General features: G+C 37.3%; 1 protein-coding gene across 1 annotated transcript in view; it reads left to right on the top strand.

Moving 5' to 3' along the window:
* The window catches only part of LRP2 (LDL receptor related protein 2), a 199,395-nt gene that overhangs the window by 65,461 nt on the left and 117,618 nt on the right, over nt 1-16,316 (top strand). The window contains exons 11-15 of the mRNA XM_007183233.2: nt 1,563-1,732; nt 5,594-5,817; nt 7,713-7,919; nt 10,389-10,591; nt 12,431-12,571. Coding sequence (XP_007183295.1) covers nt 1,563-1,732; nt 5,594-5,817; nt 7,713-7,919; nt 10,389-10,591; nt 12,431-12,571 — 945 coding nt within the window. The remainder of the gene's footprint in view (nt 1-1,562; nt 1,733-5,593; nt 5,818-7,712; nt 7,920-10,388; nt 10,592-12,430; nt 12,572-16,316) is intronic.

Raw genomic sequence — 16,316 nt, 5'->3', positions numbered from 1 at the left:
AGCAGATGACAAAAGAAATATCAGCATTGATGCGGATGGCAGGGTTTTATTACCACAAATCAGGAATGGCTCCTGCTTTTGGAAGAATAGGTCAACATTAATTTCATACTTTGGTTATTAGGGACCAACTTGTGGATTAACAGGTTTTTTTTATTTTTTAAAAAATTTTTATTGGTTGCTTGTTCACTTTGGGACTGGAATATTATGTCATCTATCACATAAATTTTATGAGTACATTTGACCTGCTTTTAATTACTGTACCTACCATATGGTGACAAGTACCAATAGGCATTGTTTGTGCAAAATTTAGAGGTGGTTCAAAATGGACCTGCTAAATTTGGATTAGTTTGTGAAAATGCCCTCATTCTAAGAGTACTGTGGTAGAGAAAAGTCATGAAAATTTGTTTTAAAAAATTGGGCCTCCCAAAGCATTTTTGTCACCATGGATTTCTGGGTAATAAGATCTTTACTCTTTTTTTCCAATTGTTTTTTTCACACCTGTTTAAGGTGCCTTTGGGGCCTTTCTGAAACTTATCTGCCCACATGATCTATGAATTGACCATTTTCTAGTTGTTTTTGTGTAGAAATACTGATATGCTGTGGACAAACTTTTAGATTTTTACAACTGATTTTTAACATTTATTTATTTTTGAATAGGTATTATACTCATATTTTCAAAAATTTAAAATTACTTAGAAGATATATGACCTCCCCCTACCATCTCTGTTCCCCTCTGCCTAGTTTCCCACTTCTCCTCTCCTATGGATAATCACTGTTTATTTTAATTCTAGAGATTGTTAAATGCATAAATAAGAATATACAAATATACTTAACCCTATTTTTACATATATGGTGGTAAACTATACATACAGTTCTTCATCTTGCTAATGTCGCATACTATATTTTCAAGGGCTTTCCATATCAACACAGACAGCTTTTTTTCATTTTTTAAAAAAATTTTTGTTGTATTTTTAAATTGAAATATAGTTGATTTCCAGTGTTTCAGGTGTACAGTTTTTTTTTTAATAGTGGCAAAATCCATTTTTTTGGTTGTATATAATTTATTTAACTAGTCCTTTACTTATGGACTTTTATATTATTTCTTACCCTTTGATATTGCAAACAAGACCTCAGTGAATAACCTTATTCATTTTGCATTCTTGTGAGTATACGGGTATAGCAAATTTGGATCCACCATTGCCATGTTTTTCACAGAGTGGTTTCTCACTAATCCTTAAAATGTGTTTTGTGTTTTACACAATCTAAAGTTGCACCTGGGGTAAGGTACCCACCTCATCAATGATTCTCGATGATACCTCAGTGTCATTGAACTAGCAATCAGGACATTCGAGTTCTTGGCAGACTCTGTTCCTAACTTACTGTGATTTTGGACATTTCATTAAGCCTCTTTGTGCCTCAGTTTGCCCATCTGGAAAATGGATAGAATGACATATATGTGTGCCTCAGAAGGTTTAAAACCAAATAAGAAAACATAGTTGTAAGTTGCTTCATCATCTTTGTTCACTTGAAAGACTGATAATGCCTTCCTTCTTCACATTTAGTTGGTGAGGCCTCTGTGATCTTCTCCAATGGTCGGGATTTGCTAAAGGGTGATATTCATGGAAGCGCCTTTGAGATCCTGGTAGAGTCTCAAAATCGTGGATCGGCTGTGGGTGTGGATTTTCACTATCACCTACACAGAGTCTTTTGGACTGACATTGTGCAAAATAAGGTAAATAGAAATTTCTGGAGTGTAGCTTGGGAGCTGATAGAACTCCAAGCACAAAGTGTTGATAGCTTTTCATTTTTGGGAGAGTAGAGGGGAAAGTTCCTTTGTTTTCTAACAAAAAAGGCCCTTGAGATATTTTATGTTAATCAGCACCTTTTACAGCTATAGTATTACATGTGACCTATTAAACAAAGCACTCTATTATATGGATTAGCCTTGAGCAACTTTTAATTTTATTCGAAATGGAGTCCAAAAGCCTAATTAAAAGAAATAGTAGACATTCTTTCAAAACTGGGTAGATATTTGGTAGTAATTTTTGAAACTTGATCATTTAAAATGTAAAAAGTATTCTGCTTTCCTGTATGATAAAAATCAGATTTTTACCTGCATCTTCTAAATGGAACAGTAATTGAGGATTGGGTAGCAAATATTGACAGTATTTTGTTTAACAGCCAAAATTTCATTATGCTCTCTTACTTGGAAAGTGTGATGGATCTGATTTCAACTTTGAGTAATGCAACGGAGATTTTTAAAACATAAATTTTAGAGACTCCTAAAGAGTTATGGAATTTTATTTCTTCCCTTACATTTCCTTGTACCATTAATAAAATTTTAATTCAATTAACTGATAATTTGCATAAAATTTCTAAAAATTGAGACTTTGGATTATTAGCAGATCTGATTTAATGACAGCTAGAAATCAAAACAAACCACTACCACCTCCTCCACCGAGAAATCCACATTGAATTAAACTTTCTCTAACTACCAAGAATTAGAAACGCAGGCTTTTTTTTTGTAAACCCAACTTTTTATATATGCCTCATATGCTTTTAAAGAAACTCCCTGCCCCCAGTAACCCATGATGTAAAATAACAAGTCTCCAGTGAATTCTTTTTTTTTTAATAGATCTTTATTGAAGTATAATTGCTTCACAATACTGTGTTAGTTTCTGTTGTACAACAAAGTGAATCAGCCATATGCATACATATGTCCCCATATCCCCTCCCTCCTGAGCTTCCCTCCCATGCTCCCTATCCCACCCCTCTAGGTCATCACAAAGCACCCAGCTGATCTCCCTGTGCTATGCTGCTGCTTCCCACTAGCTAACTATTTTATATTCGGTAGTGTATATATGTCGATGCTACTCTCACTTCGCCCCAGCTTACCCCTCTCACCCCGTGTCCTCAAGTCCATTCTCTATGTCTACATCTTTATTCCTGCCCTGCAACTAGGTTCATCAGTACCATTTTTTGGTTTTTTTTTAGATTCCATATATATGTGTTAGCACAGAGTATTTGTTTTTCTCTTTTTGACTTACTTCACTCTACATGACAGACTCTAGGTCCATCCACCTCATTACAAATAACTCAATTTTGTTTCTTTTTATGGCTGAGTAATATTCCATTGTATATATGTGCCACATATTCTTTATCCATTCATCTGTCGATGGACATTTAGGTTGGTTGCATGTCCTGGCTATTGTAAATAGTGCTGCAATGAACATTGTGGTGCATGTCTCTTTTTGAATTATGGTTTTCTCAGGGTATATGCCCAGTAGTGGGATTGCTGGGTCATATGGTAGTTCTATTTTTAGTTTTTTAAGGAACCTCCGTACTGTTTTCCATAGTGGTTGTATCAATTTACATTCCCACCAGCAGTGCAGGAGGGTTCCCTTTTCACCACACCCTTTCCAGCATTTATTGTTTCTAGCTTTTTTGATAATGGCCATTCTGACTGGCGTGAAGTGATACCTCATTGCAGTTTTGATTAACATTTCTCTAATAATTAGTGATGTTGAGCATCTTTTCATGTGTTTGTTGGCAATCTATATATCTTCTTTGGAGAAATGTCTATTTAGGTCTTCCACCCATTTTTAAATTGGATTGTTTGTTTTTTTGATATTGAGCTCCACAGACTGGCTGAATGGATACAAAAATAAGACCCATATGTATGCTGTCTACAACAGACCCACTTCAGACCTAGGGATACATACAGACTGAAAGTGAAGGGATGGAAAAAGATATTCCATGCAAATGGAAATCAAAAGAAAGCTGGAGTAGCAATACTCGTATCAGATAAAATAGACTTTAAAATAAAGACTGTTACAAGAGATAAGGAGGGACACTACATAATGATCAAAGGATCAATCCAAGAAGAAGATATAACAATTATAAATGTTTATGCACCCAACATAGGAACACCTCAATACATAAGGCAAATGCTAACAACCATGAAAGGGGAAATCGACAGTAACACAATAATAATAGGGGACTTTAACACCCCACTTACACCAATGGACAGATCATCCAAACAGAAAATAAATAAGGAAACACAAGCTTTAAATGACACAATAGACCAGATAGACTTAACTGATATTTTTAGAACATTCCACCCAAAAGTGGAAGAATGCACTTTCTTCTCAAGTGCACACGGAACATTCTCCAGGATAGATCACATCTTGGGTCACAAATCAAGCCTCGGAAAATTTAAGAAAATTGAAATTGTATCAAGCATCTTTTCTGACCACAACGCTATGAGATTGGAGATTGATTACAGGAAAAAAACTGTAAAAAAACACAAATACATGGAGGGTAAACAGTGTGCTACTGAATAACCAAGAGATCACTGAAGAAATCAAAGAAGAAATAAAAAAATAAATAGAAACAAATGACAATGAAAACACGATGACCCAAAACCTATGGGACGCAGCAAACGCAGTTCTAAGGAGGAAGCTTATAGCAATTTAATCTCACCTCAAGAAACAAGAAAAATATCAAATAAACAATCTAACCCTACACTTAAAACAACTAGAGAAAGAAGAACAAACAAAACCCACAGTCAGTAGAAGGAAAGAAATCATAAATATCAGAGCAGAAATAAATAGAAACGAAGAAAACAATAGCAAAGATCAATAAAACTAAAAGCTGGTTCTTTGAGAAGATAAACAAAATTGATAAACCCTTAGCCAGACTCATCAAGGAAGAAAGGGAGAGGACTCAAATCAATAAAATTAGAAATGAAAAAGGAGAAATCACAACTGATACCACAGAAATACAAAGAATTATAAGAGACTACTACAAACAACTATATGCCAATAAAATGGACAACCACAAAGAAATGGACAAATTCTTGGAAAGGTACAATTTTCCAAGACTGAACCAGGAAGAATTAGAAAATATAAACAGACCTATCACAGGTAATGAAATTGAAACCATAATTAAAAATCTTCCAACAAACAAAAGTACAGGACCACATGGCTTCACAGGCAAATTCTATCCAACATTTAGAGAAGAGCTAAAACTGATCCATCTCAAACTCTTCCAAAAAATTGCAGAGGGAGAAACACTCCCAAATTCATTCTATGAAGCCACGATCACCCTGATACCAAAACCAGAAAAAGACATCACAAGAAAAGAAAATTATAGACCAATATCACTGATGAACATGGATGCAAAAATCCTGAACAAAATACTAGCAAATAGAATCCAACAACACATTAAAAGGATCATACACCATGATCAAGTGGGATTTATCCCAGGGATGCAAGGTTTCTTCAATATATGCAAATCAATCAATGTGATACACCATATTAACAAATTGAAGAATAAAAACCATATGATCATCTCAATAGATGCAGAAAAAGCTTTTGACAAAATTCAACACCCATTTACGATAAAAACTCTCCAGAAAATGGGCATAGAGGGAACCTACCTCAACATAAGGAAGGCCATATATGAATTCTTTTTTTTTTAAATCCAAATGACTGATTTGTGCAACAAAGATAGGTCCCTGGAATGAAGTATAGGAAAACTGCTCCCAGTGAATTATGCTTAAGAAGTGTAATAATTTTGGTTTTTCTTTCAGGTTTTTTCAGTTGACATTAATGGTTTAGATATCCAAGAAGTTCTCAATGTTTCTGTTGAAGACCCAGAGAATCTGGCTGTGGACTGGGTAAATAATAAACTTTATGTTGTAGAGACCAATGTCAACTGCATAGATATGGTAAATTTGGATGGAAGCCAACGGATTACCATTATAAGTGAACATTTGGGACATCCTAGAGGAATTGCCGTGGACCCAACTGTTGGGTAAGTTATGTGAAAACATACTGATTCCAGCATTTTTGGAGTTTTATTTCTCCCCCTGTACACAAAACATCCATTGGCATAATTGAAGGTTAATCCTGACATCTTTTAGGTTCTGTACTCTAGAATCCATGTTTATTTCATATCTCTTTTCATAGAAGCTTTAAAGGAGTTGGCTAAATATAATCCAATTTGAGGATATGCAGTCCAAACACACCTACTGGTGTCCTAAAAATATGTGATATTTTTGGGGTATGAATTTTATTCTTAGTGTTTGCCACATTCTCCTGGCTGAGAAATTGGATTCTGTTTTCTGACTCTAATAGTATTGTCACAACTAAACCATTATTAACATGATCACTCTAACATAAGTTGTAAAGTTGTTTTAAAGAGGGGATAGATCTGAAACCACTAGGTGGCATTGCGAGAGGCTCTGAATATCCCCGGTTCTTTATGTCTCAGGGCAGAGAGAATTCAGCGAGAGGCAGTGATAGATAAGAAGTGATTTATTAGAATAGGACGCTTGTGAGGCTTACAAGCGGGCAGGCGAGTGTTGTGCTGCCCCGAGTACTTAGTGGGTTACATTTTTATAATCGAAGGAAGAGAGGGGAGGGGGAGAAGACCACCTTCTTTTTCATTCTTTGAGTCTTCCATCATTAACTCCTCCTATATGTTGGGTGGGGGAGTTTTTGAACCTATATGGTGTCTCCGGGACTGTCACGGCACTATGGAGAAATGATTTCAGGTCTCAGTACAATGAGGGTCTTTCACTTTGAAATATCACCTTTCCGTAAGTTATTGTTTTTTTGTGTGTGCAAAGAGAATGTCCTAGGGGTCATTAACTTGTTGACATCACTGGGCAGATTGTAGACCTTATTTTCCACTGTTGTTTTATTGTTTTGGGGCATGTCTCATGCTTCTGTTGCATGGTTTTGTTGGTAAGCAAGTTGGCTTGGTTTTGTTGTTAAGCAAGCCAGTCTGGCTTTGATGCTAAGCGACTTGCTCTGCTTTATGAGTCAAGCAAGCCCACATTGTTTCAGGATTTTCCCATTACTTTCTTGAGTGATCATTAACTTACTGTGGTCTCCCAAAGCCCCCTAAAGTTCCCTCTCTATCTGCAATCCCCTAATGTGGTTTCTAAGCTAACTATTTGATTACCCTACTCTATCCCCTATCAGATCTATCCCTTTTAGTGATTTCTTGTTAGAGACTGGGGTTGAGATGTCAGTGTTAATACCTCATTACAAGTTGTTCAACTGTGAATCAATCCAGCAATAGTGATAATGCTTACTTTTCTCCAGGTGTAAATTAAAATTTTCCTCATCTTCACATTTGAGACCAGTTATGGGGGACTAGCTTTCTCCTAGATTTTCACAGTTGGGTCTTAGGAGCCTTGGATGAACTTGAGGCTACTTAAGTGTTGGTGAATGGTGATTATTAATTTCTATTTCATGATTTCAACTGTCCTTCCTTGAAAATCATGTATATGTTCTCTAGACCATGCCTTAGAATGAGGAATTAAGGAGGGAAATGGCTTGATAGTTTTTTCTTTTTTACAGCCTTTTTGCTGGCTGTAAAAAAGAGAAGTGAAGGATGGAGTCAGGGATCGGGGAGAATATTAAGAAGTTAAGAAGGTAGATGTGCATTTTTTTTTTTTTTTTTTTGCCTGCCAGTTAGTACATTTTAATAGTTGCTATTTGGAGTTGTTGACTCTCCTGATTGGCCCTCACAGTTTCTGATTTTTAATACTTTAAAATTTCTCTATTGTTTTAAACCCCCATGGTTCTCTAATCAGCTAGAGGAAATTTCCATTGATCCAAACATACAATCTCAAAAAATATTTTCTAGGTAAACTTGTAAAATAACTGATTCTTTCATCTTTTGGTTTTCTTTTGTAGTTATTTATTTTTCTCAGATTGGCAGAGCTTTTCTGGGACACCTAAGATAGAAAGGGCTTTCATGGATGGCTCCAACCGTAAAGACTTGGTGACAAGAAAGCTGGGCTGGCCTGCTGGGATAACCCTGGATTTGGTATCAAAGCGTGTTTACTGGGTTGACTCCCGGTTTGATTACATTGAGACTGTAACTTATGATGGAATTCAAAGGTAAGAAGTATTTTTTTTATATCTTTATAAGTTTTGGGGAAATACATAAAATTTATGGAGAGAGAAACTGAAGGACTAGAATTAAAAAATTGCTTTGTTGGTTGACATAACTTGAATGATCTTTGTGTTGACATTGCACGTTGTGACCTGCTCTGAGTTTTAGCTTGTGTTCCATATTAACACTCATTAAATATTATCTACAGCATTTGTTCTTTGATTTCTCTTCTCCAAGCCCTCTCTCACTCCCAGATGAAGCACATTATTTTCATTAACTTCCGAGTCCATTTATTTGTCTGGGTCCCTTATGGTTTGTTTCCAAAGATCACTTTATCTTTTAGCTTTCTATCTTCCCTCCAGTAAATAAGTTTTATTATTTTTTTTAACATTATCTGGTGGGAATTAATTGGGTTTTATACTGCTCTTATATATATTTCAAATCTTAAAGAGAAATTCTGACTTTACCTGATATACTTCAAAGACATTTAAACAATATTTGAACGCAGAGTATGGCATACCTTTTTCCTTCATCTTAGTTGGATTAGAGCTCACTATAAATTAATTAAATTGTTACCTATTTTAGATCCTCTTCTTTTGGTATTTTCAAAAACTGGTTAAAACATGGTCTTTAAATTTTGACCAAGAAAAATTACTCTAGTCAATTTGATTTTTCCAAATGGCGTGATTTTATTGTTTTCTCAGTGAAAAGAATATTCTAGTTTTGGTTTCTCCTTTATCTCTATTTTGTAAGGATGGTATCACAGTTTGCCACTGGATTTTATATTCTTAGAACAATCTCTACTTGGTTAAATGAAGTGATTGCGTATTAAGGCTATGATGTATTGTCACTGAAACTGGTTCCCATAGTGAGGATAGGAATTAATTTAATGAAAAAATAATCATATAAGTCATATAAAAACAATTGAGAAATTGCCTAATTTTTTTTCACTTTCACGGTTGTTTTGGCATTAATTTTATAGTCTAAATATTTTTATGCTATGGTTAAAGTAAAACATAAAAATCAATGGAATTTCAGAAAGATTCGAGTGGTTTGCTGGCTGTGGAGAAATATGGAGGAGATACTAAAACTCACAAGTACAGCTAAAATCATAAAGTCATTGCCTCTTGCTTTACCAGCAGGTGGCATTTAGATTTATGGAATTTATTATTATTATTATTATTATTTTTTGGCTGCTTTGTGTCTTCATTGCTGCGTGTGGGCTTTCTCTAGTTGCGGCAAGCGGGAGCTACTTCTTTGTTGTGGTTCGTGGGCTTCTCATTGCGGTGGCTTCTCTTGTTGCAGAGCACGGGCTCTAGGCTTGCGGGCTTCAGTAGTCGTGGCACACAGGCTCAGCAGTTGTAGCACATGGGCTCAGTTGCTCCGCGGCATGTGGGATCTTCCTGCACCAGGGATCGAACCCGTGTCCCCTGCATTGGCAGGCGGATTCTTAACCACTGCACCACCAGGGAAGTCTTCTAGACTTCTGCAATTTGCTAGATGAAAAATAACCCCATTAATTTTAATGTACCATGTCACTATTGAGTGTTTCAAAGTTTGCACTCACTTGCCATCTTGGGTTTCTTTGTTTGTTTCGCGTGCAGTGTGATTCCCAGTGTTAGTATCTTCAAGTCTTTTCTTAAAGCTCTATTGTGCTCTTTAGTTTTCCAGGGCTGCTGAGATTTTTCTTTGAGGTCTTTCTCCTATGCCAAAAGAAAAGAGGTTTCTTTCACGTACCATCCTCTACCTCACTTTACTTATGTGACCTCAGTGAGTTACTGTTTCTGTAGGTGCAGTCATGGCGGCAGTGTTGATTTCTTCCCCTTGCCTAGCACCTCTTACCTGTGTCGTCTTCCATTTTAGTGGCTCTGGGCACTCTGCCTCCACTACACGTATGCTCAGCTGATGGTTTCGTCAGGCAGAGACGTACCAGTGGTAGCCCTGCTTTTTCCCCTCCCTAGAGTGACGTCAGGAATAAGTCTGTGTGTTTGCTGTGGGGTGAATTCTCCAGCTCATTGCCTTGCTCCCTAATTGCTGAGAAATGGTCAGTGGTGAGCACGGAGTAAGTGTTGAAGTTGTCTACCAGACTTCCAGTCCCTTGTTACACTCTTTCCCCTACAGATTTCAAAATGATATTTCACATCTTAGACCTTTTATATGTGGAGCAACCTTAAAAGAATGAAGAGTAGGTGGGAAAACAGTAATTTTTCAAAAGATCTAGAACAAGCGAGGACGGAGACTTGGAACTTAAGTGCCAAGGCTCTTTTCGAAGAGACAATAGGAAAATCCTTTTAGCGAGTATAGACAGAAATACACCTGCATCTTAAAATGTATCTTGACTATATATTCTGTATTTGTAGCAGAAATTTTTTAGCTCTTTAAGCATTTACGTGAACTAATTCCACCTTTTTTTTTTTTTTTGGAACTAATTCCACTGTTAATCAAAATTGTATGGTATATATCTTTTGTAACAGGAAGACAGTAATTCATGGAGGCTCGAACATTCCTCATCCCTTTGCAATAAGCTTGTTTGAAGATCATGTGTTCTTTACTGATTGGACAAAGATGGCTGTAATGAAGGCAAACAAGTTCACGGAGACTGACCCACAACTGTACTACCGGTCTTCCCTGAGGCCTTTTGGAGTGACTGTTTACCATGCCCTCAGGCAGCCCTATGGTAGGCCCCTCAGCAGTGGAAAACCATGCTTGGTACTGGCCTTGGTAGAAAGGTTTTCTCAAAGTTCTCATGAGATTTGGGTGGCATTCTCAAATATATGATGGGTTATCTAGAGAGTTCAACCCTCTGAAATTGGCTTTGCCGATCGTTGGCATTCTGGAGAACTTGATGCATTTCAGAGTTAAAATGCCCAATCTACAAAGAACTTAGAGGTGTATTTAACAGATATTTATTGGCACCTGCAGTATACCAGATCCTGTCTACAGGCTGGAGAAAGAGCAGCAAACAAACCAAACTAAAATACCCATCCTTATTCTACGGGAGGAATCTCCCAATTCAACCCTCTAATATTGCAGTCGAGGAAACTGAGGCCCAGAAGAAGAAAATGACATGCTAAGTGGTCATTTTAGGTAGTGTCAGAGCTATTTTTTTCCTTCTTCTCTGTTGTATATTTATGACACCTGTTATTTGGTTTGCATTGGGTCTGTCGTAGATCAGCTGGGTTTGGTATCTCTCAGGCTGGTCAGTTATCAAAGAAAAGAAATATTTTGATTCAGACACTGAATGTTATTTTATAGTACTTATGTTACTTATGTTATTTTACAGTAAGTTTTGTTTGTTTCAAGGTTTTAAATTAACATGACTGTTTAGACTGTGTATACAGCTCTCTTCTGTATTTGCTCATGCATCAAAGAAAAGAAACACAATAAACTAGACTACATCGGAAGAAAGCTTAATATCAGTGAACAGTAATTCAGAGAAAGATAGATTTCACTTTAAAACTGTAATGCTAAGTGATAGGTCTGGCTAGGATGGAAAAAGACTGTAAAGTAATTAGGTTGATTAAAAAAACTCAAACCAACCAACCACTAAACTGATAGATTCAGATGACTACCCTTCAATGTAGTCATCCTAGGAAACAAATACTTCATTGGAAAAAATATACTGTACCTGAAAGTATATACTGTATTAGAAAATACCTATTTGGAATAATCAGTTCATGAGCTACTAAATTCACATCTGCCCTTGACCAAAAATATTACCTAGTTTTATCATCTAAATTATTTCTATTATTTGCTTCAGAATTATACCTGCCTGTGTTTCTCAAAATTAATCTACCCGAGAAGGTGAAGAGACTATTTTAAAGAATAAGTCAAAGGCTAAGAAGACAATTTCAAAAGCAGACATTTTTAGCTCTGGCAGCCTTGTGTACAGTGAACTTCCTGATGTCACTGCTTTGAGAGTGGTTTTTGGAAGTATAAAATGGTTTGTGTTTCAGACATGTAGGGTTTTGGAATGAGATCTGGATTTGAATTCTAGTTTAGCTGTTTAACCACTGAGTAATCTTGAGCAAGTTGTCTCACCTTTTGGAACTTTGGTTTCCTTTTCTGTAAAATTGCGATAATATTTACCTCTTAGAGGCATTGATTGTTAAGTTGTCCTACAAAATAATCATCCAGTGAGTTATAGTTATTTACTCTATTTTTTGAATGGTAAAAAAATAATACTAAGGTTATTTGGGGAGCAGTTATATTTTAGTCACTGAGGCTAGCAGACAGAGTCTGTTACAGTTATAGGGGGGAAAAGAACCCCCAAGGTTATCCAGTTGCAGGAATCTTGGTTGTTTTTTTTTTTTTGCCACCATCAGTTTGAGAGTAGATTCGAGAGCAACAATGACATTGGGAGCAGCTAACTGTGGATGTATTCAGTAGCAACCAGTAGTGAGGTCTCCAAGGAGTTTCAAACCCAATTCACCCGCAGGTCTCAAAATGGCTTCGCATGTCTTGGATAAATATGCATTTCTAATTGAGATTTAACCATGTGCATTTTTCCCTCCAGCTAGCAATCCATGTGCAGATAACAATGGGGGCTGTCAACACATCTGTGTCCTCAGCCACAGAACATTTAATGGTGGTTTGGGCTACCGTTGCAAGTGCAGGCTCGGCTACATTCCGGATATGGATGACTACCACTGCGTTGGTAAGAAATCAGTTTTGGACTGTCTTTCTGACGGTCAGCACAGGGGTATGTGCTGCTCTTGGACTGGGCCAGCTCCCTGTAGCACTTCTTCACAGCAAATAAACTTTTGGTAGCCCCCGGGCATCTTCCTTGGTAGGCACCTTTCCCTTTGTACAAAGAGCTGTGTTGGAAGATGTAAATTTCTGTCCTTTGGGACACATCTAGGGTTTCCTTGGGCTCCCCTTTCCCTTTATCTCCTTCCTGAAATCTGTCTCTTTTTAATTTTTAAATTTTTAATTAATTTTTTAAAGATCTTTATTGGAGTATAATTGCTTTACAATGGTGTGTTGGTTTCTGCTTTATAACAAAGTAAATCAGCTATACATATACATATATCCCCATATCTCCTCCCTCCTGCATCTCCCTCCCTCCCACCCTCCCTATCCCACCCCTCTAGGTGGTCACAGAGCACCGAGTTGATCTCCCTGTGCTATGTGGCTGCTTCCCGCTAGCTATCGATTTTACATTTGGTAGTGTATATATGCCCATGCCACTCTCTCACTTTGTCCCAGCTTACCCTTCCCCCTCCCCGTATCCTCAAGTCCATTCTCTAGTAGGTCTGCGTCTTTATTCCCGTCCTGCCCCTAGGTTCTTCATGACCATTTTTTTTAAAATTTTAGATTCCATATATATGTGTTAGCATATGGTATTTGTTTTTCTCTTTCTGACTTACTTCACTCTGTATGACAGACTCTAGGTCCATCCACCTCAGTACGAATAGCTCAGTTTTGTTTCTTTTTATGGCTGAGTAATATTCCATTGTATATATGTGCCACATCTTCTTTATCCATTCATCCGATGATGGACACTTAGGTTGCTTCCATGTCCTGGCTATTGTAAATAGAGCTGCAATGAACATTGTGGTACATGACTCTTTTTGAATTATGGTTTTCTCAGGGTATATGCCCAGTAGTGGGATTGCTGGGTCATATGGTAGTTCTATTTTTAGTTTTTTAAGGAACCTCCATAATGTTCTCCATAGTAGCTGTATCAATATACATTCCCACCAACAGTGCAAGAGGGTTCCCTTTTCTCCACACCCTCTCCAGCATTTATTGCTTGTAGATTTTTTGATGATGGCCACTCTGACAGGTGTGAGATGATATCTCATTGTAGTTTTGATTTGCATTTCTCTAATGATTAATGATGTTGAGCATTCTTTCATGTGTTTGTTGGCAACCTGTATATCTTCTTTGGGGAAATGTCTATTTAGGTCTTCTGCCCATTTTTTGATTGGGTTGTTTGTTTTTTTGATATTGAGCTGCATGAGCTGCTTGTAAATTTTGGAGATGAATCCTTTGTCAGTTGCCTCATTTGCAAATATTTTCTCCCATTCTGAGGGTTGTCTTTTTGTCTTGTTTATGGTTTCCTTTGCTGTGCAAAAGCTTTTAAGTTTCATTAGGTCCCATTTGTCTATTTTTGTTTTTATTTCCATTTCTCTAGGAGGTGGGTCAAAAAGGATCTTGCTGTGATTTATGTCATAGAGTGTTCTGCCTATGTTTTCCTCTAAGAGTTTGATAGTGTCTGGCCTTAGATTTAGGTCTTTGATCCATTTTGAGTTTATTTTTGTGTATGGTGTTAGGGAGTGTTCTAATTTCATTCTTTTACATGTAGCTGTCCAGTTTTCCCAGCACCACTTACTGAAGAGGCTGTCTTTTCTCCACTGTATATTCTTGCTTCCTTTATCAAAGATAAGGTGACCATATGTGCATGGGTTTATCTCTGGGCTTTCTATCCTGTTCCATTGATCTATATTTCTGTTTTTGTGCCAGTACCATACCGTCTTATTTATTTATTTATTTATTTTTAATTTTTGGCTGTGTTGTGTCTTTGTTGCTGCACGCGGGCTTTTCTCTGGATGCGGTGAGCAGGGGCTACTCTTCATGTGGTGCACAGGCTTCTCATTGTGGTGGCTTCTCTTGTTGCAGAGCTCTGGCTCTAGCCACACGGGCTTCAGTAGTTGTGGCACACAGGCTCAGTAGTTGTGGCTCGCGGGCTCTAGAGCACAGGCTCAGTAGTTATGGTGCATGGGCTTAGTTGCTGCGCGACATGTGGGATCTTCCCAGACCAGGGCTCGAACCCATGTCTCCTGCATTGGTGGGTAGATTCTTAATCACTGCGCCACCAGGGAAGCCCCATACTGTCTTGATTACTGTAGCTTTGTAGTATAGTCTGAAGCCAGGGAGCCTGATTCCTCCAGCTCTGTTTTTCTTTCTCAAGATTGCTTTGGCTATTCGGGGTCTTTTGTGTTTCCATACAAATTGTGAAATTTTTTGTTCTAGTTCTGGGAAAAATGCCAATGGTAGTTGCAAGAGATTTCTGTGCATTGATTTTGTATTCTGCTACTTTACCAAAGTCATTGATTAGCTCTAGTAGTTTTCTGGTAGCATCTTTAGGATTCTCTATGTATAGTATCATGTCATCTGCAAACAGTGACACCTTTACTTCTTCTTTTCCGATTTGGATTCCTTTTATTTCTTTTTCTTCTCTGATTACTGTGGGTAAAACTTCCAAAACTATGTTGAATAATAGTGGTGAGAGTGGGCAACCTTGTCTTGTTCCTGATCTTAGTGGAAATGGTTTCAGTTTTTCACCATTGAGGATTATGTTGGCTGTGGGTTTGTCATATATGGCCTTTATTATGTTGAGGTAAGTTCCCTCTATGCCTACTTTCTGGAGAGTTTTTATCATAAATGGGTGTTGAATTTTGTCAGAAGCTTTCTCTGCATCTATTGAGATGATCATATGGTTTTTCTCCTTCAATTTGTTAATATGGTGTATCACATTGATTGATTTGCGTATATTGAAGAATCCTTGCATTCCTGGGATAAACCCCACTTGATCATGGTGTGTGATCCTTTTAATGTGCTGTTGGGATTCTGTTTGCTAGTGTTTTGTTGAGGATTTTTGCATCTATGTTCATCGGTGATATTGGCCTGTAGTTTTCTTTGTTTGTGACATCTTTGTCTGGTTTTGGTATCAGGGTGATGGTGGCCTCATAGAATGAGTTTGGGAGTGTTCCTCCCTCTGCTATATTTTGGAAGAGTCTGAGAAGGATAGGTGTTAGCTCTTCTCTAAATGTTTGATAGAATTCGCCTGTGAAGCTATCTGGTCCTGGGCTTTTTTTGTTGGAAGATTTTAAATCACAGTTTCAATTTCAGTGCTTGTGATTGGTCTGTTCATATTTTCTATTTCTTCCTGGTTCAGTCTCAGAAGGTTGTACTTTTCTAAGAATTTGTCCATTTCTTCCAGGTTGTCCATTTTATTGGCATATAGTTGCTTGTAGTAATGTCTCATGATCCTTTGTATTTCTGCAGTGTCAGTGGTTACTTCTCCTTTTTCATTTCTAATTCTATTGATCTGAGTCTTCTCCCTTTTTTTCTTGATGAGTCTGGCTAATGGTTTATCAATTTTGTTTATCTTCCCAAAGAACCAGCTCTGTCTCTTTTTCAAACTATGCTCTTGAAATTCTGTAGGATTTAATTTTGAGTTCTTTTCTCTACCATGTGTATATCTTTTCCACTTTAGATGTTAGTCTTAACTCTAATGGGGAGCACTTCCCATCACTTTTATTGACCTCTCTTAGCTCACCACTTTTGCCTAAGTCAGGTAATCACATCTTGATCCCACCTGGCTTTACTGCTGTATTCCAAACTAAACTCCTAAGTGTTGGGTGGCTCATTTCTTCATCTAGTGTTTACTCCTC

Source organism: Balaenoptera acutorostrata, chromosome 8, assembly GCF_949987535.1.
Source record: "Balaenoptera acutorostrata chromosome 8, mBalAcu1.1, whole genome shotgun sequence".
Lineage (NCBI taxonomy): Eukaryota > Metazoa > Chordata > Mammalia > Artiodactyla > Balaenopteridae > Balaenoptera > Balaenoptera acutorostrata.
Note: the sequence above shows the minus strand (reverse complement) of the source record. Positions and strands in the feature narration are given on the sequence as shown.